Source organism: Ischnura elegans, chromosome 9 (assembly GCF_921293095.1).
Source record: "Ischnura elegans chromosome 9, ioIscEleg1.1, whole genome shotgun sequence".
Classification (NCBI taxonomy): Eukaryota; Metazoa; Arthropoda; class Insecta; order Odonata; family Coenagrionidae; genus Ischnura; species Ischnura elegans.
The window spans coordinates 15,451,148-15,476,247 of NC_060254.1; the positions used below are offsets into that span (position 1 = coordinate 15,451,148).

At 38.7% G+C, this 25,100-nt stretch overlaps 1 protein-coding gene across 1 annotated transcript in view; it reads left to right on the forward strand.

The window, feature by feature from the left end:
• Positions 1-5,857: 5,857 nt before the first annotated feature.
• The window catches only part of LOC124165893, an 89,650-nt gene continuing 70,407 nt past the window's right edge, over positions 5,858-25,100 (forward strand). Inside the window, exons 1-4 of the mRNA XM_046543433.1 lie at positions 5,858-6,615; positions 6,703-7,515; positions 8,167-8,267; positions 14,221-14,282. Coding sequence (XP_046399389.1) covers positions 6,225-6,615; positions 6,703-7,515; positions 8,167-8,267; positions 14,221-14,282 — 1,367 coding nt within the window. The 5' untranslated portion in view covers positions 5,858-6,224. The remainder of the gene's footprint in view (positions 6,616-6,702; positions 7,516-8,166; positions 8,268-14,220; positions 14,283-25,100) is intronic.

The window sequence follows — 25,100 nt, forward strand, 5'->3', positions numbered from 1 at the left end:
CATTTAAGGACCCCAATTCATGCAATGCGCGCGGCGACTTTCGCTTTTAATTATTTTTCTAAAGAATGAAAAATGAATGAATCGGAAGGAGTTTATTTTTTACCATAAGTTATCCTCTTCCAAGTAAGAAAAATGAGATTTTTCTCAGTGGAATTTTCGTCAAATGGAGGGTTGAAAAAAATGAGAGGCCTATGCTTGAAAAGTAGAAGTGGCTGTGCAGGTGCGACCCATTCGGTAAGAGTAGGTAGCCTCATCAACTTCTCTGCGATAGGGCCAAGGTCGACTATTTTCGCCGCGAATTGTTCGAGGCTGAGTAAGCACCGGAAAGAAAAACGTAAATATACGTGTCTATTTAGTTGTCAAACTATCACAATCGACAACGATCGAGAATTGGTGAACAAGCCCATTGTCATAGAGATGTAGTGGCCATGTAATTGCCCTCCTTATCACCGACGACCCATTCATTATTTGTTCCAGTTTCTCACAGTTGTACTTATTCTCTTCGCCTGACTTCCTTCATGGCCATGATCCGATCTACGTTGGCAAAACGGTTTACATTATCGCCACTTGGTGGCACAGAGAGTTCCAAACCGGGCTCCAGATTCCACTAATTTCCCCCGCCTTTGTCCCTTTCCGCTATTGTCTTGTCTCTCGGTATTTCTTCATCAATAAGTGATGAAGAGGCTGTTTGGGGAACAGGGGGACCCCGTGATAAAGGGAAATCAAACATGGGAAAAGGTGTAGATGATTTCGTTCGCCCCATGATGAAAGAGAGAGTATAGATAGGTATTTAAGGTGGGGTGATGTTTTGGTAGTTAATATGTATTCATAATGTACCTACCAACCATTAAGATGATCATAAATAGACTTGATAGAAAAACAGAGGGCAGTAGCCTCTGTCCCTTTGTGGCCAAGAATTCTTGTGTAATAAATTTTTACCACTGTATTCGCTTACTTTTAATTAAAAAGCACTCAAATAGTGATTTTTAAGTTTTATATTGATTTTAAAGTTACAATTTTCAAGAAAAATAATTATTGGCGATAAAAACTACCTCAGCTGAAAAAGATTAAATGACATTCCATTAATATTATGAATTTTAAATGGCACTTTAAATGAACCTTGTTGTGTTCAACGATGCTCCCCTTCTTGCAGCGAAAAAGTAGTGAGGTTATAACTTTTGGGATCGACTTTCAGGATACTGGAGAAATAAATTAGTAGAGTTATGAAAGGTCGTGTGTTATGCCTTTAGTTTAACTATTGACACAATACACGACCTCTTATGTGTGAAACTTAAGGCATAATACCTACATGACTCGAGCCTCGACGAATGCGCCGTATTTTTAAAAGTTATATTTTTCGGTATGTTATAAAAAAATATTGCCACCAAGTATTTGTGGTATACGAGTATTATTATTAGTACCATCCGCTTTTGCGTAGAGCTATGGTAGGAGATAACCCTCGCTATGGCTACCATGCTATTTCCTGCAGCATATCACAACTGAATATTACCTATGCCCTTGCGGCTAAGGTTGCACATCTGTGGAGCCATTAGAAATTAGGATGACATCGAATTGCCGTTATTGTGCAGGATACGAACTCCGTCGTGCGTGCTGCCTCATCAAATTCAAATTTGCCCTCATAGATGATTCGTATGGCTTCGGAAATCAGGAAGCGCGGAGAATAAAGGCAGGAGGTCTCTTCTGTTTCATGCATACCGTGGCCCTGAGGTTATCGGAGAGGGCTGTAGCCAGAGAGATTGGTCGACCGCTGACCGTCGCTTGAGCGTGGAAATTGGGTCGAGCTGCCTCAATTCAGGGTGATCTGCCATGTGTGCTATATCGGTTACGCTCCCATCTGCTGGAACCTGTGCCACGAGGAATAACGTTATCAAGTAAACATAATCGTCAAGACAATGTCCTGAGGAAGTGATTGCTCGAAGGCAGCTCCTAAAGTCTATTTATACTACTTGTGAATTAGAGAGGCTCGCTTAAAATTGAGGAGAAAAGGCCTATTACTTCTCAATCGGGTGTTATTTACAACTATAAATATCCTCCACTGAAAGTTAAATATTTTCCTTAGAAATTGTGAAAAAAACGGCCTCAACACCTAGTGGAACAACCAAGCCAGAACGCGGGACACACTCAAAAACTCCGTATATAGCTGCAATACCCGTAAGGGCATTGAAGAAGAAACCCTAAGACTTGTTTGGGGTGGCTTCCCTATTTTGTTGTATGTGGAAAATATTTTATGGGTAGTCACTGTTAATGCTGATCGAGAAGTTGGCTAGCTGGCTTTAAACAATGGCTATTGAACTGGCTGACAATAAAGGGCAGACGCGATAGAGAATAAAAACTCAAAGGGCACTTAAGCGTTAATAATCTGTATAGATATACCCTATGTGATGCAAAAAGGCGTTTTTTTTGCTGCAGCAGAGTGTTACTAATCTCAACGGGAAAAAAATCGTTACTAGCCTTGTCGGGGCCTTGCACTCGTGCTCGTTAAACTTATGCTAGGCGTTCTAGCCAGTGGAACTACAGAAAGCTTTTTGTCTGGTGGAGTTCTAGCGACCTGGTTTCAAATATGATTCAAGGTAGTTGACATTTTACTGTCGTTGAATATTCCTATTTCGTATGAATTTGCGGGAAACATCGGAATGGCTATCTGCTGGATATTCCGCATTTTATTTCCAGAAATAATTGATATAAAGCAGCATGGATATCTAATATCTGATCTCAAAACTCTCCGAGAACGGTTCTTGTTTTAGGAGCCGAAATTTCGGGAAAAATCGTCAGAAATGTCGATCCCATTAACTCGAGAGAAGTACGGAATATTCCTCACCGAGGGCGTTTACTTTGCGAAGCCACCTTTCTCCTTCTGGGATGCCTTGTGAGACTAGTCAATTCACTTTCATCAGCCATTTCTAATTTCACTATTTGCGCCTCATACTTATTAGAATACCTGTTGAAACGTGCGGGCAAGGCATTTGAATTTGCTTAAATAACCTACTCAGAAACTTGAGGAAGCCTTGGAGCAGCTGAGTAGTACAAAAGTACTCGATTCGAAATTTTATAAATATGTATTGAAGTAAATTTTAATTCTATTCGTGACGTTCTTTTATGGAAGATACCAGATAGGTTACATATCAGGCAATACGTAGTAAAATATTGATAAATGGAACGTTTTTCGAACTGTTTAAGGCTATTTCCCAGGAAGTTTCATTTTAACTTGATACCATAATGACTACCACTTGATACCATAACTATTACGGATTAAGTTACGGCATTAATTGACTAATAAACAGGAAGTACAAAGGTGAGGCGTTTGTAATTTAGTTTGTTTTCATCTTTTGATTCAACTCGAAAATTAGTTTGAACAGGTGAGAGTATGCATAGTTCACTCCACTATAAGTCATAGGCATGTAAGTATGACGTACTGAGGGCAAGGGGGAATTCTTCCTTAAAATTTCTTTCGATCAGCCTCTTTCTAAAAACTGTGATTGAACTGTTGTTTCATTCAGGTTTCACTCCGAATGTATCCATAACGAATGGGAAAAAAGCAAAAACACATTCCCGAGGAAGCTTATCCTCAAGATGACAATAAATTTAGCCTGAGTAGCGTTATTTTTGACGACGAGAATGAAAATGTGTCCCCATGAATATTAAAAAAGAGTATCCTCAAGTCAGCCTCTAAATGTGTTGTTGCCTACCACGCATATAATTGAGTTCACTAAGTCGCCACTCGCGTCGCTGACGGCCAATTGATCCGAGTTTCACGGGAAAATAAGGCATAGTTAGGGGTGTTAACCGAAATTTATGCACACAATGATGTGATCTATCAATTTTTCTTTTTCAATTTTTTTGCTAACTTTTCAATGCTATTTCATGCAATGGAAAATATTATAATGGAGAATATTGGAAAAAAGTGGATCGAGTTGAACTCATCACCGCGCCGCGGACATTTTTGAAAACCGATTAAAATGCGACCGAATTGGCAAAAGAAATCAGCCTTCCATGGGATGGAATTGCGCCTTCTCTATGCAGTTCCCTAGTGTATTTCGATGAGCGCATTTTGAAATTCCGTGGAAATATAATTTACCGCGTGCGGTGGAACTTTTTTGAATGATTGCTGCCGCCTTCCATAGGATCATCTTGAAAAAAACGCTCTGAAACCTTGGGAATTGTGCCCGTGACGGATGTCAAGTCCTTCATTCTGTGTCCCTTTTGGCAGGCCTTACCAGTGGTCGGACTTGAAGGAATGAAGTGGATGGAAGAGAGAGGGATAGAATGCGGTGAAAGGCAGAAGAAGCTGACTGACTGTCCTTCCCTTTCTTCGAAATTTCTCCGGTCAATGGCATAAAAAAGCCCATCTGCGACCCTCTCTTCCAAGGTTTGATGTCTCCATGGTTTCCTCGCTTCTGCACACTTCATCATTCTAAACCCACCTTCCCTCCTTCCATTATTGCCCGAGGCGTGGAGGACTAAAAAAAACTCGGTTTCTGAAATCCGTTTATCATCTTCGTTTGGTTTTTGCCACAGGCTCCTTCACTGAGGTGTCGCGGTTATACATTTCATCCTCTTCCTCTGAATTTTTTTCAAATGTTTCTATCTGAAGTCAACTCGGTAATGTGGTGTTTGTCAGTGAAGGCTTTGTGAGCCGTGGATGACAAATAATCATGCAGTAATGGAATTATCTCGCTCCGAACTCTTTTTATTTATGAATGTGTTACTTCAAAAATCAATGAATGCATTATTTAATCGCACAAGGCTCGAAAAAAGGGACAGAAATGCTTAAATTTTCAAAGGCGCCTTTAAGAATGCTATGGGGAAGAAAAATTGGATGGTTAATAGTAATTTTAGCCTCTAAATTGGTATAGAAAATTTTCCTATTTATCTCAAATGTGATTCAAGGTGCGAGTTCATTAAATTTTGTCATTTTTGCGTTTATTTTAATATTCATTTCTTCGACGCCTTGGCGTGTGGAAATGCATAAAATACATCGTGGAATTGTCCGGACTTAAACTTCAACCCAGAACCTGGTGTCTTTAAGAGTGAAGGCTTATGAAGTTTTCATTATATTTTCGTTTTATTTGAAATAACCTTCAACTTGCTTACATCTATAGTTATCTTATTATTGGGCTCTTTAAGCGTAACAGTTGACATACGGGAAGGAAATCGGGAGATTTGGGTTTGAATATCGGATAAACGAATTAAATTTTCTCTTGGCAAAATATCTTCATTTGCTATTTCTACGCTTCTCCTGTTCATAATTAATCGGTTTTCAATCGTTTTTCGTGGAAAATTACATAGGCTATCAACTACAATGGAGAGTTAAACATGACTGAAGTGTACAAGTGCGTTAATATTTGCTTTGGTCATATTTGCACGGAATGTTTTTTTTATTCCCTCGGTATTCATATTCATGAAATAAAAATATTTTGTGGAATATTGCGAGATTTCTTTTCTCGATTAATCTATTAGTCCGTCATTATATTTCCATTTCAACGGGCTTTACCACTGGTGCGATTTTAAGGAATGAGGTGCAGGGAAAAGAGAGAATTCCATGAGAGGACGCGTGCTTTGCTAAATGTTTTTAACACTAGAAGGCCGAAGGGGTCAAATTTGACCCCTCGGCGTTTTTAAATTGCTGACGATTTCTTAATTTTTTTCTGATTGAATTGAATTTTTGTGACTTTTCATCTTTTATGACAAGACGTGAACACGGTGAATTTCATAAAAAACGGTTGAACGGTTAATTTGGAAATTTAACTTTTACCTTCGAGCCCGGAGGGGTCAAATTTGACCCCCTCCCTGTGATAGAGTTTTCAACGTTCCCATTTCTTTGCATCGTAGCTATTATACTATAAATGTGTTTTTGAACTGTTTGAAAATACTCTAATGAAACACGATCTCATCTCTCTATACCTTCTAAGTCGTAAAAGTCCATATTTTACTCCTTAGCCACATCAACATGCTTGTTTTGCATTTCCTCTCTGATGTTTACTTGAAATATCAGTCACCGTGGTGTTTGAATTGAAACTTGATATTCGTTGAGTGTGTTCATACTTTCAATGTGTCTATTCCTTCAATTTGAAGCTTACTCATTCACAAGTCCGCGTCGTTGATTTTGAAATCTGATAGTTTTTTACTTGGCAGGCGGAGTGTTGACTGGCGAAGTTTTTTGATGCTTAGTGAGCGTCGATTTGAAACTTTGTCTCTGCGTGGTGATGGTGATTACATTTTCTCACATCATTTGTTCTCATATTTCTACTACCTACCATTCAGTGTTTGTTTCAAAAGCCAGTCGAAGACGAGCACTGTTGGAAGGTGGACTTGTCGACAGCGAACTTCACTCGTTGTCCGTGTTCTTAGCTATGGCTCGGAAAGGATTATCCCACGAGGAGCTTCTCGCAGCCTTACAGGACATAAGTGGAAATGAATCGGGTTCTGATTGTGGTTTAGGGGAAGATAGTGATTCGAGTAGCGACGAAGAACCTTTTTTGCTGACAAACCATTCCATCCCATCTTCCGAATCGGATTCAGATGTCCCCGATACAAGGTTGGAAGACAGCAGTGCACCCCCTCAGCAAGATCTAAGGAAAAATACTATTGAGCATGGTAAGTAATTTGAAATAACATGAGAATGTGATGTACTAAAAATAGTACTGGTAGATATTTATTTCTTTCCTTGAAATTATTTTTCAGAGAAAAGGAAGCTTTTAGAAGGAAGCAGGGGCCGTGCGGTTCGAGGAAGTAGGGGCCGCCGAGGGATCGGAGCTGTTCGGAGAGCAACGAGCCTACGAGGACATCTAAAAAGTCGTGGGAGTCGTGGAGGTTATGTCATGACGACAGCTTTAGATACCACGGATTCGCAAATGTGTCTCCCAAGAGGTAAAGAATCGGAGGGAGAAAATGGCATAGGTACTATTCTATATGCCGCAGATGGTAGTGAGTGGAGAGTAGTGCCCCCAAATGAAGGTCTTCCTGGGAGGCTTGCGAGACAAAATGTGTTCGTGGATAGGGCAGGACCCACAGCGCATGCCAAGCGCTTTATAAATGAAACTTGCTCGAGCGCCTGGAGGCTGATTATAGACGAAAAAATTCTCAGGATAATAAAAAATTGTACCGAAACAGAAGCTCGAATGAAGCTTGGAGATCAAAATTGGTCTGTGACATTAGAGGAGCTAGATGCTTTTTTAGGAATTTTCTATTTGAGAGGAGTCCTCGGGGCCAAATCTCTTCCCATAAAATCATTATGGTCAGTGAAGTGGGGTTTGCCCTTATGCAAAGCCGCAATGTCTAGAGACCGTTTTCAAGAAATTTTGCGTTTTCTTAGATTTGACATAAAATCAACAAGGCCAAGTAGACTGGCTACAGACAAATTTGCGCTTATATCCGAGGTGTGGGGCAATTTCATTGAAAATAGTCAGGCATGCTACATTCCAGGGCCCTACGTAACAATAGATGAACAACTTTTCCCCACAAAAGCCCGTTGTCCATTTTTGCAATTTATGTCAAGTAAGCCGGATAAGTACGGGCAAAAATTTTGGCTAGCTGTGGATAAGGATAAAAAGTATATCATAAATGCTTTTCCCTATCTAGGAAAAGATGATTCCAGGCCAAATGATATGCGTCTCGGAGATCACGTGGTGCTACAGTTGATTTCCCCCTACTTAGGAAAAGGAAGGAATATAACTTGTGATAGTTTCTTTACTTCTCTTTACCTCGCAGAGACTCTGAGGAGTAAGAACACTAGTGTAGTTGGAACTATCAACAGATCTCGAAGGGAGATCCCTTCTGAAATCAAAACCTGTCGCATGCAGCTGCACGAAACTAGAGTTCTGAAAAAGGATAATGTCACACTCACCGTATATCAAGGCAAGAAAAATAAAAATGTTCTTATAGTAAGTACTATGCACCCAAATGTGACCGTTAATTTAGGTTCTAAACATAAACCAGAGACAGTTTTATTTTATAATGAAAACAAATACGGCGTAGATATAGTAGACCAAATGGCGAGGCTTTATTCAGTAAAGCCTGCAGCTCGACGTTGGCCTCTTCACACTTTTAGCAACATTCTGGATCTCGCTGGGATAAATGCTTGGATTCTCTTTAGAGAGGTAAACAATTGTAAGATCTCTCGCCGTAAGTTCCTTCTTACTCTCGTAGAGGAGCTAACAGCTGCTAACACCCTCGCACGTCAGGGGCCATCGCAGATCGAGGACGATGATAATCTGTGTGAAGCAAGCGCGAAGCGCAAGAAATGTCAAGTGCGTTTGAAATGTAAAAAGGATGCTAAGGGATTCCTAATTTGTAAAACTTGTAGGAAACATGTGTGCAACAAATGTATTTTTTTAGAGCGAAAGGTTGTTACATGTGTGGGCTGTCAAAGTAATTGATTCTCTTCTAAGGATGCACAGCAGCTGAATTTAGTTCCGTGATGTATGTATGTACCAAGGCACGATTTACAGAAAAATGTAGTTTCTGTGTTCATGATCTTTCGAAGTCTAAACCAACCATAGCTATCCAACGGAACGTGTTTGGTGATTAAAATAATTGGTAATGAATGTGATTCACGCAACTTTACTCAAAGGAAAATTCAAAGGTGAGGAAGTCCTTATTCCGTAGATTCCATGATCTCAACTCATATGCCCTTTTGAGTTTAAACGTATTCAATTTCCAATTCGTGTTGCATTCGTGATAACGATTAAAAAATCGCATGGTCAGTCTTTCAGTTTTTGTGTTGTTTGTGCTCATGTGCTAATGAAAACCCATGATTTTCTCATGGTAAAAAAAAATTGTAAAAAAGTATGATTTTTATTGTCATTTGAAATAATACTCAGTTAACCAATATAAAATATGTTTTTCTGTACTTGTAGTCTAAAAAGCGGTTAATAGTCTTGACAAATAACTGAAAAAAAAATTAAAATGAGGACCTGCTGGCATTCATGAGAAATAGGTTCTCACAAGAATAGTTTAAAAAAGAGAAAATGTTATAATAATACATCTGATTGGAGAATAAAGTCGTTATTTACAAGTATTATGTAATCCCTAATGAATAGCATAGCATAAATCCCATGAAATAAATGGATGAGTCAGAAAAAAATAAGGGGGTCAAATTTGACCCCTCCGGCCACCAAGGTTGAGCGAAATTGCCGTCCTCCTACTGTTAATCGTTATTTTACGTTGCAATTCTAATTAATTTTTTGCAATTTTAATTTATTTTATTTATTCATATTTTTATAGAGTTTTCTTGTAAGATTTATTTATACACGTAATTGTCACTAGTGCTTTTAGATAAAAATCATACGTATCTCTGCAATAAAAGCAAGCTAGTATCCTGTAGTTATAAAATACCTAATGATACTGCCTAACACTGAAAGATGTTGTGAAAGTATTATAGTTTGGCGGAAAATTGCAAAAATATGATTATGACTACAAGATCTTTAGTATGTTTTGGAAAACCTTTTGTCGCAGATTGCAGCCGCAGCGAAACGAGTTGATTTTCCAAGAGACTGATCACTCTCACCTATGTCAGGCTGTCTGGTCATTGTTCGACGGGGTGGCTTGAGGGTAGGGAAGTGGAGGGTAGTTCCGTCTACGCGCCACCGGAACTGACGATCGGCAGACAAGATACGCTCTCCGTGCGGTCACCCTGAAAGGGTCTCTCTCTTTGTATCACGCGATCTCCTTCTCCTTCCTTGAGGCGCAAAGCAAGGGTTCGCTGTGAAAAGAAATAAGGGGACAGAACAGGGAGGATGTGGTTACCCTTCACTTTTAAGGCAGCCATTTTATATCTACGATCACATTTTTCTTAAACTTTAAGTACATAACCTTTTTAGCGATAATAAGAGAAAATTAGGAACTACCGACGTAATTTCCTTGAGACTAATTTTTTGTCAATTTTTTACTGCAGATTTGCCATTGGAAAAAGACAGCAAACATGCCACTAGAAATATTGACGAAAGAAACACGAGGCTTCCCCCCTTTTTTAAAGTGTATTCACAACATATGACCCTGTTCGTAAGTACTCAAGATAATCCATTCATTTAGACGACGAAGTAAATCAAAATTCGGACAGCCGAAATTCTCGAAACTTGCACCTATTTTTTATTTGTCGACATTTGATTTCGATGGTAAAAATCAATAAAAATCCATAATAATACGTTAAAAATGCATGGGATCAATAATATATATGTATAGAGGTATTATAACTTGAATATTATCGTTTAAAACTTCTATTTCTATTTAATTTGTGGAACTGGAAGAAATAGGTTTTAACGACTTTATTTCCTGAAGACCTTAAAGTATCAGCTTTGTCAAGTATTCAAGAAATCAAATAACAATTTGGAATGTTTTTGTCATTTTCTTTCTTGCAAAGATTACAATCAGGTTATGAAATATTTTTTTTGTCAATTAAATTGTTGTGTGAAAAATTTTAATTTTGAATGAATGTGCTACAAATTTAATATTCTTCTTTATAGTGTACAAGCTTACTCAAATTTTAACGTTAATAGATTTCATTTATGATATCATCACATTTAACACGTTCACATTAGTTTTCACCATCGGGCGGCGTGACCTACCGGTGGGTCACACTCTCCATAGATCTGTACAAGATATCTCAGCGCAGCCATTCTGTTATATTGTATCCTGAATTATCCTCCGCCAGATGGATCTTTTAAGGTGTCATTTAAATTTCCTTTTTTATGAATTTTCGCATTAATAAACTCGATACTATGATTCGAAAAATTTCCTTTCACTCAGTATTGATGTATTTATTCGTCTTTTTTCATTTCAAAATCATCATAATTCAGCCATCAAGTCCTCGGTTCTCCCTGTCTACAGTTTTCTCTCCAAAGCCATTCTCTTCAATGTCTTATGTGCCATATCTTCCCGTTTATCCATTCAACTTGTATAGACACCTTCCGCCCATTTTGCTCCTTTCCAATGCTCTTCATTCGCCGCTTTCAACTCAGGGGCCCATTTAAGGCACCAAGGGGTCCGTGCCCTCCCATAAATGAGGAATACCTATTTGAAAAATAAATAATGCCAGTCACGGCTACATAACGACTTCAGCTTTGAAATATCTTAGTACTTCTTATCCATGTGCTGGCACTTATGGCACTTCCTTTTTTCACATAGTTTTTTACATTAACTATCATTGGTTTTCCATACCAAAATTAATTACCTTAATTTTAGCATGACCTCCCCACCGAAGATTTAACCTGCATCTGCGACTCTCTTCAATATTTTTATATCTCTCCTCTTTTATTATTACCTAAATGGACGTCGTCAATCTGTCAAAGATTCCAAAGGAGACTTATCTAACTGGGTAACCACATCTAGTGGTGTTCCACAAGGTTGCGTTCTAGGACCACTTTTGTTCTCGTTGTATATCAGAGACCTCCCAAATTGTATTTCTCACTGCAAATACATGATCTATGCAGATGATGTGCAGATCTATTACCATTGCCTTCCAAACAAACTCTGTGATACCATCAATAAGGTTCATGAGGACGTATCTGGTATCACATCTTGGCCTAAGCTACATTTCCTCGTGTTAAACTCCATAAAAACTAAATCCATTATCATTGGCAACAGCATGATAGTTTCGAATTTAAATTTCACAGAACTGCCAATGATAATGGTCGAGGAAGTACGCATACCGTTCTGTAGCAGTGTGAAAAATTTGGGGCTGAAATTAGCCATGAATCTTTCCTAGAAAGAACCCACGATGAGGATATCCAACAAAATAAATGCAATTCTGCCTCAAATAAAAATCCATAGAAATTTACTGCCACTTCAGCTAAAAAAGAAACTAGTTGCCGCACTCATTCTCCCTCACTTAGACTACTGTAGTCTTGTGCACAATGGCTTAACTGAGGAGTTGAATATCAAGCAACAACGCCTGTTGAACTCCTGTGTGAGATTCATCTTTAATTTACGGCGAGGTGAACACAGTACCTCTTATTTTAAAAATCTGTCCTGGTTTGATCTTAAATCAAGGAGAAAATATAACATCGCTTGTTTTATGTTCAATCTCTTCAAATATGGTAGCCCTCTCTATTTAAAGGATCTTTTTCTCCCAATTTGTAAACACACTAATATTTTTACAAGACGAGACACCTGTTTTTTGTATGTCCCACAGTTCTGCACAGCTACAGTGCAGAAATCATTTACTGCTGTTGCCTCAAAGCTGTGGAAAAATTTGCCGAAACAGGTTAAAGAGACTGCATCACAGAAAATATTTAAGAAAAGGATTGTCGCCCACCTACTTTCTGGCGACCCATAAACTCGGATCATGTAATTTAATAATCATTTAGCTACTCACTGATGTAATTAATACCTATTGTTGTGTGAGAAGTAGTGATTAAGTTCTTTTTTCATTTTTTAGGATTAATTTCCTTTTATAAAGATGTGTTGTTTGTCTCTTGGTATTTTTAATGTTCGTTTTCTGTTAGAAAAAGAGATTATTCTTATTCCAGTTCGTTGTTAAATGAAAACACTGTATATGTCAATTGGTAGTAATGCATATTGCCACTTCCTTTATTTGCTTTTTCAGATTGTTGTATGACTATGTTAATTGTACTGCTCACCATTTTAATAATTTGTATTTTCCAAAGGAGTTAACACTCCTAGAGCAATAAATGAGTTAATTATTATTAATTATTATTAATTATTATTAATTATTATTAATTATTATTAATTATTATTAATTATTATTAATTATTATTAATTATTATTAATTATTATTAATTATTATTAATTATTATTAATTATTATTAATTATTATTAATTATTATTAATTATTATTAATTATTATTATTAATTTTCCAGATCCAATGCTTTCGTGATAAAATCTAATTTCATGGCCTCTTTTCCTCTCTCGAGGATCTATTCATTTCTAAATCATTTTCACATTCCGTATGTATCCATGTCTCTACTATTCAGAGGAATGTAGAGGCTTAGAAATCAATCTTCAAGAATTTAACTCAGAACTTCACCCGAAGTATGTAATATCTTCCTATTATGGGCATTAAAAACACGCTGTAAGGTTCACAAAATAAATTTTAATTAGCATGATACAGGGTTCGTGAATACTTCTGATAATGTATCCAAGTTATTCCACCCAGGTTGTGCCGACCAAAATTCGTGAAGTATACCAAATAAAGAGAATTTTTCAAATATCTACGTACTTGATGTTTTCAGAACCCGGCTAGAATGTGAACAATCCAAGAAATTTGGGCTGTATGTATCTATTTAGAGGTCGTTAAAGTATTATGTGAACACTCATAAGGGGCAATGGGGCATGGGCAACAAATTTGCTTACATCTAGCTTTGGTTTCATATTGTAAAACAGGAAGATAAAGGAGTAGTGGCCAATTTCTACGTTAGATTATTTTTGCGCTTGAAGTAAATTTAATAGTACCTTTAATGGTACGATTTTTGATTATTATAAGAAAGATTATTAGAAGAAAATACTTCCGAAATATTTCAAATAATCGGTTTTATTTGTATAAAGGGAGTATATAAAATGGAAAAATCGTACGTAATGAGGTTGTGAGATGAGGTTTGGCATTTTTGTTGGTGGAGGCACAGGTGGAGGCTTATGCAGTAATTGAACACTGCCTGAAAATAATATGTTGAATGGAAAGTGTTTTCTAGGAATCGCGTGGTCGCGGAATTACCCCCTTAAGACCTCTCTCCCGCTGCTGGGCTGCTAGGGGTAGCTATGTGTGTGTCACACGGAGCGTGGGCCTCCTTTGTGCCGGGAGATTGATGTTCCGCCCTCTCCTTAATGGAATACTCGCCCCTGCAAAGACGTCCTCTCATCCTTGACAGCCCAAGGGAGAGGAAGAAAACGACCGGCCCCCTTTCGCACCAGCCCTTCCCTTTTCTCTCCAAAGCAACTTCGCCAACTTCCTTTATTTCCTCGTGCTTCTCTTCGATTAATTCCCCGGCGAGAATGGCGCGTGGTTTTTGCTCCTAGTTCCAGCGAACAGCGGGCGGGGAAAAAGTGGCACCGCTAATTTTAAGATCGGAGAGTGAAGGGCAGCCCGAGGACTAATAAAGAAAGGATGGAAACGGGGTAGAAGCCTTACAGTGCCTTAACCCACTCATAGAAAAAAACTCTGTCACATTGAGGGATGAAAAATATTATCAGGATGTATGGGTATCAAGCCAAATGCATCTATAATTTATAATCTTTAATTTTTATAGGTTTACCTCCAGGTTTCGCTGCTGGTGATACCATACACTCACACTCTTGGTATTGCTGGAAGGTTATTTTCCTTTTCTGCCTTTATATTTACACTTGGTCATCAATATTAATTTTTAACTTAAGAGCTACAGATTGCATCCATCTATAGATTCATTGACTTCTTTCGAATCAAAAGTTGTTTTCCTTTACCTTTATGTCCCAGCGAAATAATCGTGGATGAGAGTATACCCCTGTAGCCGATACTGTGCCTTTGAAAATTGAAGCACCTAGAATTATACAAAAAGTAATACCTGAATGACCTTATTTGACCTAAAATTGTAATATGGAAGCTGTCCATTTCCCTATTCCCCATACTATTTCCTATGTTTCAACAATGTTCTCCTTCCTTTCAACTTTGTTTCCCTCACAATTGAATAATTAAATTTTGCCGTTTCCACAGAATTATCATAATTATAATATAATATAATAATTAATTAATTGTATTTAGCATTTATAATGTTAAAAATAATTAATCAAATACAAATAATACAATTAAGTGGAAATTAGAAATTTTAATTATTCAATCATGAATATCCAACATTTCAACCAAGTTACATCTGAATCAATCGATTTTGATGAACTATTCTTCTTAGCGGCCTTCCCTATTTGCCCCTTGTGTGTGACTCACTCTTGGCCTCTCTGGGAGCACTTTTCCTTTATTTTTTCCTCTAGTGTAAAAACTTTGTCGTACGAAATGACGTACCAATCTGGTCCTTCTCTGACGCATTTTGCTCCGCATTGTCATCTATTATTTGCTCTGTTCTTACTGTTGTATTGTTCTTTTCTAGTAGTTTCTTCTAATAATCCATTTTTTATGCATGAGCCCATTGGCAGATGATGTAGTTTTGTATATTCAAGTCCTAATTGAAAAATAATTTATCCTACGAAATTAAATGTTCATATCCAGAAGTGAAAAAGCAAAGCTATATTCCCTTCGAACTTTAGCCCCTCGCATTGAGTTTCCTTTGATGAGATAATTGAGCGATAAGTTCATGTAAAAAAAGATCATCACCTGGGTATTCATATTTTTTTAATTGAGGCTGATTTGGACAATTTGGAATTGGCGTGAAATTAATTTAGTACGCAGTGCTGTTGCCATTTTTTGGAGAGCTCTTATTCCGTATTTCGTTAAATCAAACTGTGAATCAAGCGGAAGATATCTCGGAATGAATAATTACATGGATTTCTTTATAACAATCTCATGATAAGGCATCAAGACAGCTAAGCAATAACTCAACTTTAATAGTGTTTTCCGCAGTGTGCAGTTCGTTTTGGGAATAAAATTAAATGGGGTTCAGTACACCCCAAGGTTTCAAGTAAGGGTGCTGAATTGGAACTAATATTTTGTTTTGTACGTTTTTTATTTTCCGCTAATATTTATAAGAACCGGCTTTGGCAAAGCATGGATCGCAGAGGTTTGCGGGTAAGAGATGGGGCACAGGGAAGCGAAGCCTTTGCGGGTATGGCATGGTGCGTGCATTGAGCTTCACCCCAGAAGGTAGTCCGTGGTGAAGTGACCCAGAATGCAGAGTTGTTTTCAAGACCGAAATAAAACCATATCCGTGCACTGCGTTGAATGTGAGAGTGGGGAACTCTGTTGGTGCAAACGGGAATGGGGATGAAGAAAGCGTGGTTTCCTCTGAAAGTTTTACGGGCACTACGGTGGAATGCGCTAGCGGCAGCGGAGATTTTGAACGTGCCCTCGGCACTCTATATCTTGGAAAGTTTCTTTTTGAGGTGGTCGAACCCAGATCACTGGTGTCTCATGCTGCTATCTCTATGGGATTATGGAGATCTCTGTGTAACTGGTCCATTATGCCCTCCGCTGCTGTAGGGGATTTGAAACTCTCTGACTTAATGGATAGGATTGTAGCTACAAGTAGGCCAACCTTGTCGGAGCCGGTTACTCTTATAATGCGAGGATAGCTAGGACTTCATGTTTGTTACAGAACTTAATGGTTGCAGAGGCATTTAGGAATTAGCGAGGCCTGGATTAGCAATTTTGATCTGTAGTTTGCAGGAAAAGATTGTCTAATTGCATGGGTATTTAATTAAAAACTCATAAATTTAAGAAATTGGTGATAAATAGATGCTGAATTAGTTCATCTGACTATGGAAAATCTACTTTCTTAGTCTTTATAGTTGATAAAGAATTTTAATTAAGCTATCATGTGATTTCGCGAGAAAAAAGCTATGATTTCCTATCAATGCTATAAGTGAGGTGATACATCATTCCGTGCGAGTTGTTGAAAGGAAATAATACCATATGAAAAAGTTTCAAATTTGACCCTTTACCATCTCCCGTCAAAATACGTCAAAAAATAAATTTAGCGATACAGAAGCTGTTAGAAATAATGCTTTGCCCTAAAGTGTAGGATAGCAACACCGTAAATTTATTTTGAAGGTAAAAAGCTAACATTGGGAACTGTGGGCCGGGAAACCGCAATGAAAAGTGGAGGCGCACATCATTGCTCGAGGAAAAATCCATGAGGGCATGTGTGTTTCTTCATGTATTTGCCTTTCTAACCCCTCCCTTTTTTCCAAAAGTCACCGTCCATATCTATCTCTTGCTCCCTCGACCTCCTTGCATTACTTAATGGTCTCTTTCCCATCCACACTTACAAAAGTCATAACGCACAAGGCTACGTCAAGCATTAGGGTCGCAATCCCTGGCCAACCCTTCCGCATCGAGACTCATATCCGATGACCCGTAACCTGTCCCCTGACACTCGTCAGCAGCGCCGCAAGCCAACATTACGGCCGGGACCTCTTCATCACGCGGACTTGGGTGATGGGTGAAAGATGACTGCGCAACTATATTATCGGTATACTCTTAAGGTGACTGCGTAGAGGAGATCACCGTACGTCCCGTGGTTGGTTGACTAATTTTGTCGCATAGGGCGTATTGCAATCGGCTTTCAAAAATGTCCACGGCGCTTTGATGGTTGCAGAGCGATACGTTCATTCTACATATTTGCAGTACAATACAAATTGGCTGTCTTGAGGTACATCATTGTAAAGTTGTGAATTTGGTAGAATACGCCATAAAAATATAAATTTCTGTCAGCAGCCGTGGTTGAAACATTTCTTTCTGAAATTTGGATTACCATGTCGGTTAGTGGCATGAGTAGTGACTTTTATAAACTCATATTAACTCGTTTTAGTCTAGTGTTTGGGATGCCTTATCTCCCCCATTTACTTCAGGTTGCAGTCCAACGCGGGTAGGCAATTCTCGATGACAAGGCTAAATCAATTCATTTTCTAAATTTTGATTTCAAGAGACATAATTTTGATCCAGAATTCTGGGTGAAAAGTTGCTTTTTGAAAACTTGTGTTTTTCACTTGCATTTCCGGAACACTAAAATGAAGTTTGAAAATATATGTGGTGGCTATTGTAAATATATAGACAAAAAAAATTTGTCCTATGCACCTATGATCAGACTTACGCTCACAGAATTTTTTTAAAACCCAAAATCAAGCACGTCGCATTAACGCAATGGGTTCGGGGCGGGGCGGGGTATGATGGAATGAAGCAAGAATAGAAAAAAGTTTTTATTTTTGGATAAATGGATTGACACTTTTGTCAACTGCATTTGTTATATTGCTAATCCAGCTTGAATAATTACAATTACATGGCCGGTGCTTATTTAACTTGTGGTACAGGTCCGATATAGAAGGCGCTTTATAGAATTTTTACGTTTTATACTTTGAATAAAATGACGTATAGTTTTTCTGTTTAGAGTTCCGGAATGCTTAAGAAGCATTAAGTTGGTTGGAGTGGTTGGGGGTTGGTGGCGGGGTGAAGATAGGGGTGGATATCATCCTCGGAACTACCCCTCTCTCCCTTCATCTGGTCTCGCGAAGTTGGCACCGCTTGAGGAATTAAGTCCCAGTGTTCGGGATGGGTTTTAAGAATGAAGCTCGGAGCCTTGGAGGAAGAGGGGGCATATCGAATGGGCGAGGACTGAATTTAAGCCGGAGAGGTCTTTTCGGGGGTGTCGAAGTGGGGTAAAAAAAGGTGGTGGAGGAAAAGGAAGGCCGTGGTACCTAGCACGCGAGAGGGGTGGTTCAGGGAGGCCGGAGAAAAAGATGAGGGTGAATATAGTGGAGTCGCAATGAATGAGGATTTTGAGGAGAACGGGAAGGGATAGGCCGTAAAGTGTGATGAAGTTTTTTTCTCTATGTTCCCCCTCCTTTAACAGTCTTAAAGGGAGGGGTTTTTCGGGGCTACAGAATTGGGGTGTGGATTTTAAGCCACCCTGGCGGCTATGGCTGTTAAATGCAAAAGACAATGAGGGCGTAGTAAGTAAGGGTAGGTTGTGGAGAAGTGTGAGTTGAGTTGTCATGGGGATAGGGTGGAGGGGGTGGAATTGTAGAGGAGTGAGGGGTGAGCTCCGGTTCACTTCGGAGCAAATGGGAAAATGGGTTCCTCCTTGGGGTGGTGGTAGTTTTTTTTTAGGTGCTACTGCCATTCGTGGGAATGGTACGAAGAAGGGGAATTGTGGAGGATTTGGTAAGGGTGATTCGGTGGAGGGGTAAGGTTCCTGCCGGAATGTGATACTGCCGCCGTTGAGAGAGACGAAAAGTAGGAGAGAGGGAGATTATATCTTCTGGAGGATTAGGGCCTTCCTCTCCTCTCATTGCTACCCTTCCCAGAAGTCTTTGCTTCCACCCCTTCGGACTTACCTCCCCACCGCCGACCTCTCCCTCCCGCCTCCCCGGTTTGACGATTCTTCCCGCGGCCTTCCTTATCGTCGACTCTTCTCTCTCACTCCTGTTTCCCAGAGAGCAATGCCGAAGTTTCCGCGTGCATCTCTTTAGGAGTAAACCTCTCTCCATATTCCACACCCCCATACCAGCACCTTCTCCTGTATTATTACCTCCTCTCCAAACTGTTTCATTCTTCTCCCTTCCACGCCGCGCACCGCGAAAGGTACTTTCGGGCGAAATCACCCTGCCTTCTGGAAACCGGATACTGAGTACGGGAAATCCCTACGAGATCTTTATCGAAAAGAAAAGGGAAAAATCGTGTGTTCTTCACCAAGAGTTCAAAAGGTTCAATTTGGGAATTCATCGAAAGATAAACGCCCGCAGAATTGGTTTGTGGTCGCAAGAAGAGATGCATTGCCTAACCGCATGTGTTGGAGAATGATACTCCTTTGAGGTATTGTTTGGCGTTAAGGGAAATTTTAAATGTAATTATGCTCGGAACTTCAGCATGACCAGCGCAGACGGAAATACTAATTTTAAAATGAAATTCCGATTCGGGGTGCTTCATATTTCCCATTCAGTGAAACATTATTCGCTTGAATAAAAGCACTAGACACAAGTTTTAGCAAGCAGAATTTTAAAATCATCAGGATGTAAGGAAACGCCAAACTTGGTTCTTTTCCATACACCTTGTCGGAATGAGATATTTTAAACCTGAGCTGGCCTATCTTTTATTGAAGAATACAAAATAACTAAATCTTATAATTTAACTTGCTTTCTTCCATAAAAATGATAGTTACGTTCACTTCAAATGAAATGTTATATTGAAAAACTTATTGATATTGAATGCATTTAAATTTAGTGATTATATTGGCTCACACTGAGCACTTTAAGCAGTTTCTTTTTCTATTCAGAGATTAATTTCCATCTGTTTTTTCACCTTTCTTCGCTTTTTCCCCTTTATTCTCCCTCCCTCTTTCCTAAATCGGGTGATCTTCACCAGTTGAAGAGGCAGTTTCGTAGCTGCGCGCCTCATAACTAGAGGTACCGAAATTTTACTCAATCACGGAGTTCAGCTTTACGATTTGTGTTTACATGACTCTGATAGAGACTTCCGGGAAATTTTATTTATACTCCGTTGCCTCCATTTGTAAGCGTTATTACGACTATGTGTACGATAATTTTTGAAATAGAGGATAAATTTAATAGCTTATAGCGAATATTCGGTGACCGTAACTCTTACATATGAGGGGGTGAAAAGTTAAGGGGTTTAAGTCATTTTTTTCTAATCAGAGTTTGCTACAGAAATCGGATGAAGAAATATACAAAAATTTGGTGACAAAGGCATCCGGGTGAGTATCTGTTTTTTGCTGACATCGCGTAGAAAACTGAATGCACTACTTAATATCTATTTGGTCTCGTTTGTTTTCTTTACCCATTTTCTGTACCTAAATCTATTTAGAAAACAAAATCTCTTCTACCCCTTGGCTTCTCACCCCCTCATATAACGTATCCTCCTCTCATATGCTCTTAAAATTTGCAATCATAGACGGTATTCATTGAGATTAAAAACAAAATATGGGGAAAGAGAATGTATATATATTTTAGACAATGATTATTAAATTAATTATAAATATCACATTTTATTTTAGTTATAACGACAAATATTATGTATTTAGATATCAAAGAAAAATAGTACACTTCGAAAGCAATCTAGTACACTTCGATAGGACCAACCGACCAACAGAATAAACAGAGTCCCAATAAGCATGTGGACCGCTCTCATGTATGCAAACTCCTTACTTATTAAAGAAACCTTGCCAATATTTCTTAAATTTTACATTTACCCAACCTATTTCAGCTCTAGAGAGTTATTGTTAAATGATTTTTTTGTTAGCTTTTTGGCTAGATTGTTGCCTTGTTGAGTTTATTAAAACGTTTTGAATTTTTATCAAATGTTTTTAAAATCTTAACTCTGAATTCTTCTAAGTTACGGCCAAGACAGGGCTTACAAGACATTGCAAATTCTCTTGAAAAATAGAAAAGTGTTAGAAGTATGGAGTGAAATTCTCGATTCTCCATCCTTCACTGATTGTTTAATCTAATCGTAAGTGGCAATGCCTTGAGGAAACAAGACACACTCAGGTTACTCTTGAAACAAAAAAAATTGTAATTGTGGTTAACTCCATAAGTTGAGTGAAGTTTAGTTTGAGTTTGCTTGAATTACGCCTGGAGCATTAGCCGAAGGTGATGGGTCGCCTGGGTAGAAGTATCGCTAAATATCGTTGAATGCAGAAAGTAGGATTCAATCAGACTTACTAAATTAGCGATTTTTTTATTATTAGGACTAGACAATGCCCACACCTTCTCTCGCTATCCTCTTCGGTCAACTTCCCCCTCAGGCACAAAGCTGATACTTCTGATTCCCTGGAAGTGGCCTTATCCCGCGCACACCCTCATATAAGTTCCAGAGGTAGAGGTATAAAAAAAGAAAGCCGTGAGACAGCGTCGCCTTAGCTTTTTTTTTACTTCCGCCCGGCGGCGGTGCTAATCTGCACCGGAGTTAGGGCTCTCCCCGCTCCCTTTAAACGTCCCCTTGGGGGCGAGGGGTATCAGGGAATTGCCAAGGTGGGTGGGTGCCCTGTTTAGAGTAAGTACGTACGTACGGAGGTTCCTTTACTTACGTGGAATAGGGAAGGGACCCGGAAAAGGGAGATAGTCATCGGGATTGCCACCAATTCGTGTGCGGCGCCTAAACTCTTAATCGCGAGAAGCAATCGACTTCGTATTCGTATAGGTGCTCACCCGACTATTCGACTTAGCACCCTTCTCGAGTAAAAAGACGTCGCTTGGGAGGCGTTTCCTCTCTCCCTCTCTATCCTTAGATGGAGCTGAATCCATGAAGTAATCGATGGATATCGACCGATCGGCCCCGCCCTCACCAGTGTCACTATAAACTCACTTAACTGTTCTGCCGTTTGAGGCGGGAATATTGCAGTCAAACCCTCCCCCATCCGCGTGGAAGGCTGTGTGGATCCATCCCCTCGTGGAGTTATTCTGAAGTCGAGGGATGCCTCGAAAGGATTAAAGTCTTGCGGTAATGTGTGCTTGAAATGGTGGAAATTTCAGAGGGAAATTCGACGATAATAGCTTGGAGGAATGATACAGGATTGGGTGTAGGCTTACCAAGCTTAGGACTACAGTTGAAATCCCTGTGATAAAATTAGTTTTTACTCTTGAGTTATTTTCAGGCTCAATATTGACGATACGTTTCGGAAAGCTTTGAGCCCTCCAAGTATAGTGTTGCATTATCAACATTCAGAAATTCGAAGCTTGGTTTGGCACAGCTCTATACTAAATTCTCCTATCAGCGAGTTTTGTAACAATAAAATAGTTTTTCACCACCTCTACATCTCATTCAAAGCCTTCCTCTGCCAATATAATCTTCCTCCCATACTTTAACGATTGTTTTCATCGGACCATTCTGTCTCCTGATACGTCCAATTAAGGTGCCCTATCTCACATTCACATGGCTTTTAAAATAATTTTCTTCCAGTCCTCAGAAAACATTCGTGCCACTCACACGAACCATTTATTTTAGCTGCGAAAATCTTCTGTGATTTCTTCTGATATTCCTATCTTGATTTATAAGGTTCTGACATCGTCAATGCTTCACAGCCATAAAGGAGCACACGTTGAATGTAAGTACAAAGGAATTGCTTCGTTACTGCAACGATTAATTTTCCAGCTGTTTGGAGGGTACCCTCTTTACCTTTCGATACTTCTTCAGCAAAAACGCTCTACAATCTCCCACCGAATCAAACCCGCGTATCTAGTAGTAGTAGTAGTAGCAGTGGTACTAGATGAGCGGATTTGATTCAATGGGCGATTGCTGAGCGTTTGTGCAGTGGAGGTGTCGTTTTGCTATTCTACTATTTCCTAACTTCCTCCATTGCCAGTCACTCAGCTAGCGAAGATGCAGAGCTCTAACAATGCCTTAAAATTATGGTTTATTTATTTAAAAGTAGGATAGTATGTGATTTTATAATCCTTGTGATGATAAAATTTAAGAGCGTGCATATATCGATAACAATTTTCTCTCCTGCTTCGCCCTCCCATGTTAAAGTCAATGCAACCAGCTTTTGGCTTTGAGACACCTTGAAAAACAAAGTACATTTCATTCTAGTGATCATTTTAATATGGACCTTTCTTTTTGTCCTCTATTCACTATAAATTGAGAACGATGAGTTTACTGTTTCTTGTGTGCTACATTATAAAATTCTAAAACTTCCTTGGGTATTCTCTTACTGCGCATCTTGTCTGCCCATAAAAGAAAATGTAAATCGCAACTTGAATATAGGTTTACTATTTAAAAATCTTAATGGAAATGCGTCCTGGATCAAAATGAATAAAACCTAGAGATTGAACGGGAGTTGTTAATTAACTAACGCACAAGTAAAATTTTTTCTCAGATATGGTATGGTAATGGTACTACAGTTGCAAACATGCTCCCAGATGGAAACGATTTCATAGTATCGTATTAATTAAATTATATTGAAAGATATAGGTAATTGTTACCGGGAAAACGCTTAGACTGAAAAAATATGGTTATTTGCTTGTATGCATCATATCAATATTTTCTCTGGACCCTGGAAGACTGAGTAATGATTTTGATATTACGACGTTTTATAAGGATTGTTTTACCCTCGGAAAAAGGATATATTAAAATTTTTTTAGGAGTCAACCTCTCTGAAAGTCCGTACTCTTTTATATCAAGCATTTTTTTAAACAATACAGATTAAATTGCTCAAATCTCATATTTTCATGAAAGGTGGAACAAAAAAAACTCATTTACTTACTGCATTAAAATCAGAATGACAGGTTAGGCTTGTGAACGATTTCTAACGAGATTTCCAGGAAATATAATATTTTGGATATATTAAACGTCAGATAAGATCGGTGGCCGATGGTATATCTCATAATCTCCTCAGAAATATTTTGGGAGACGCTGTGAATGAAAGGTCTCCTAGATACTGCAAAGAATGGACAGCAGTGACAATGGAGAGGGGAGTGGTGTAGATCTGAGATAATTTGACGGCGGAGTGACAATATTGGGGCCGCGGAAGAGTGACCAAGGTGACGGGGATTCCCCGCGAAAATTAAGTCTTCGGGAACAAGAGAATGACGTAAAAGGCTGCAGAATGCTGTGAAATGATCGCGTAAAACGAGCACAAAAAATGACGAAGTAACATTGTAATTTCATGTCGGGGCAAAAAAAAAGTTTGAGAGAGGTTTTTCTTCACTTCTTTGCTTTTAGTTTGAACATGCTAATATCCTCACGGGAGCTCACATTCTTTAAATTTGCACAGCACGGGAGGTAGAATACGAGGCGTGAAATCTTCAGTATTTTGCTAGCATACCTCTTTTAAGTAATTAACTATTTGTAAGAAATACCACGTTTAAAATATTAATAAGACCATACTATGATACCATTGGTTACGCCCCAGGTTAACCGAGCGATAAAAAATATATGGATATGTGAAAGAAATTTATAATGAGTCAAAAAGAGATAATGCACGTTTGGATCAATTTCATGAACATTTGACGTATTCGGATTTGTGAAGGTACAGAAAATGAGTAGCAAGGCCATTAAGTGGGAATGGGAGAAGTAAGCTTGCTGAAAATAATAACGAGGGAAAAGTTCTACTTATCAAGTAGACGAGGAAGATCACAGGAAGCCGTCAAACACGGCACATTCAGTGAAAAAATGACAATTACGCGAAATTGGTCGACTTCGAAGAAGTTGGCCATCATGGGAGACTTATATAATATACAATAAACCTACCTAATAATAAATACCTAAACAATGTATATTTAGCCAGCCAACGGTTATATCTGCAAATCTAAAAAAACTTGCTTAGCGTGACAAAGTCATTTAGTTTGGATTTTACTATATTGTTACTCACTGTTTCTATGGTAAGTGTTTTTTGAATTACTTGTATTTGACAAGATCTGTAATGGCAATAAAAGTATTGCATATAAAAATATCTCAATTTGCAATTAAATAGTCAAAAAGAATTTAAGTCAACATTTGTGTACAATATGTACGTTATAATAACATCTTTACTGG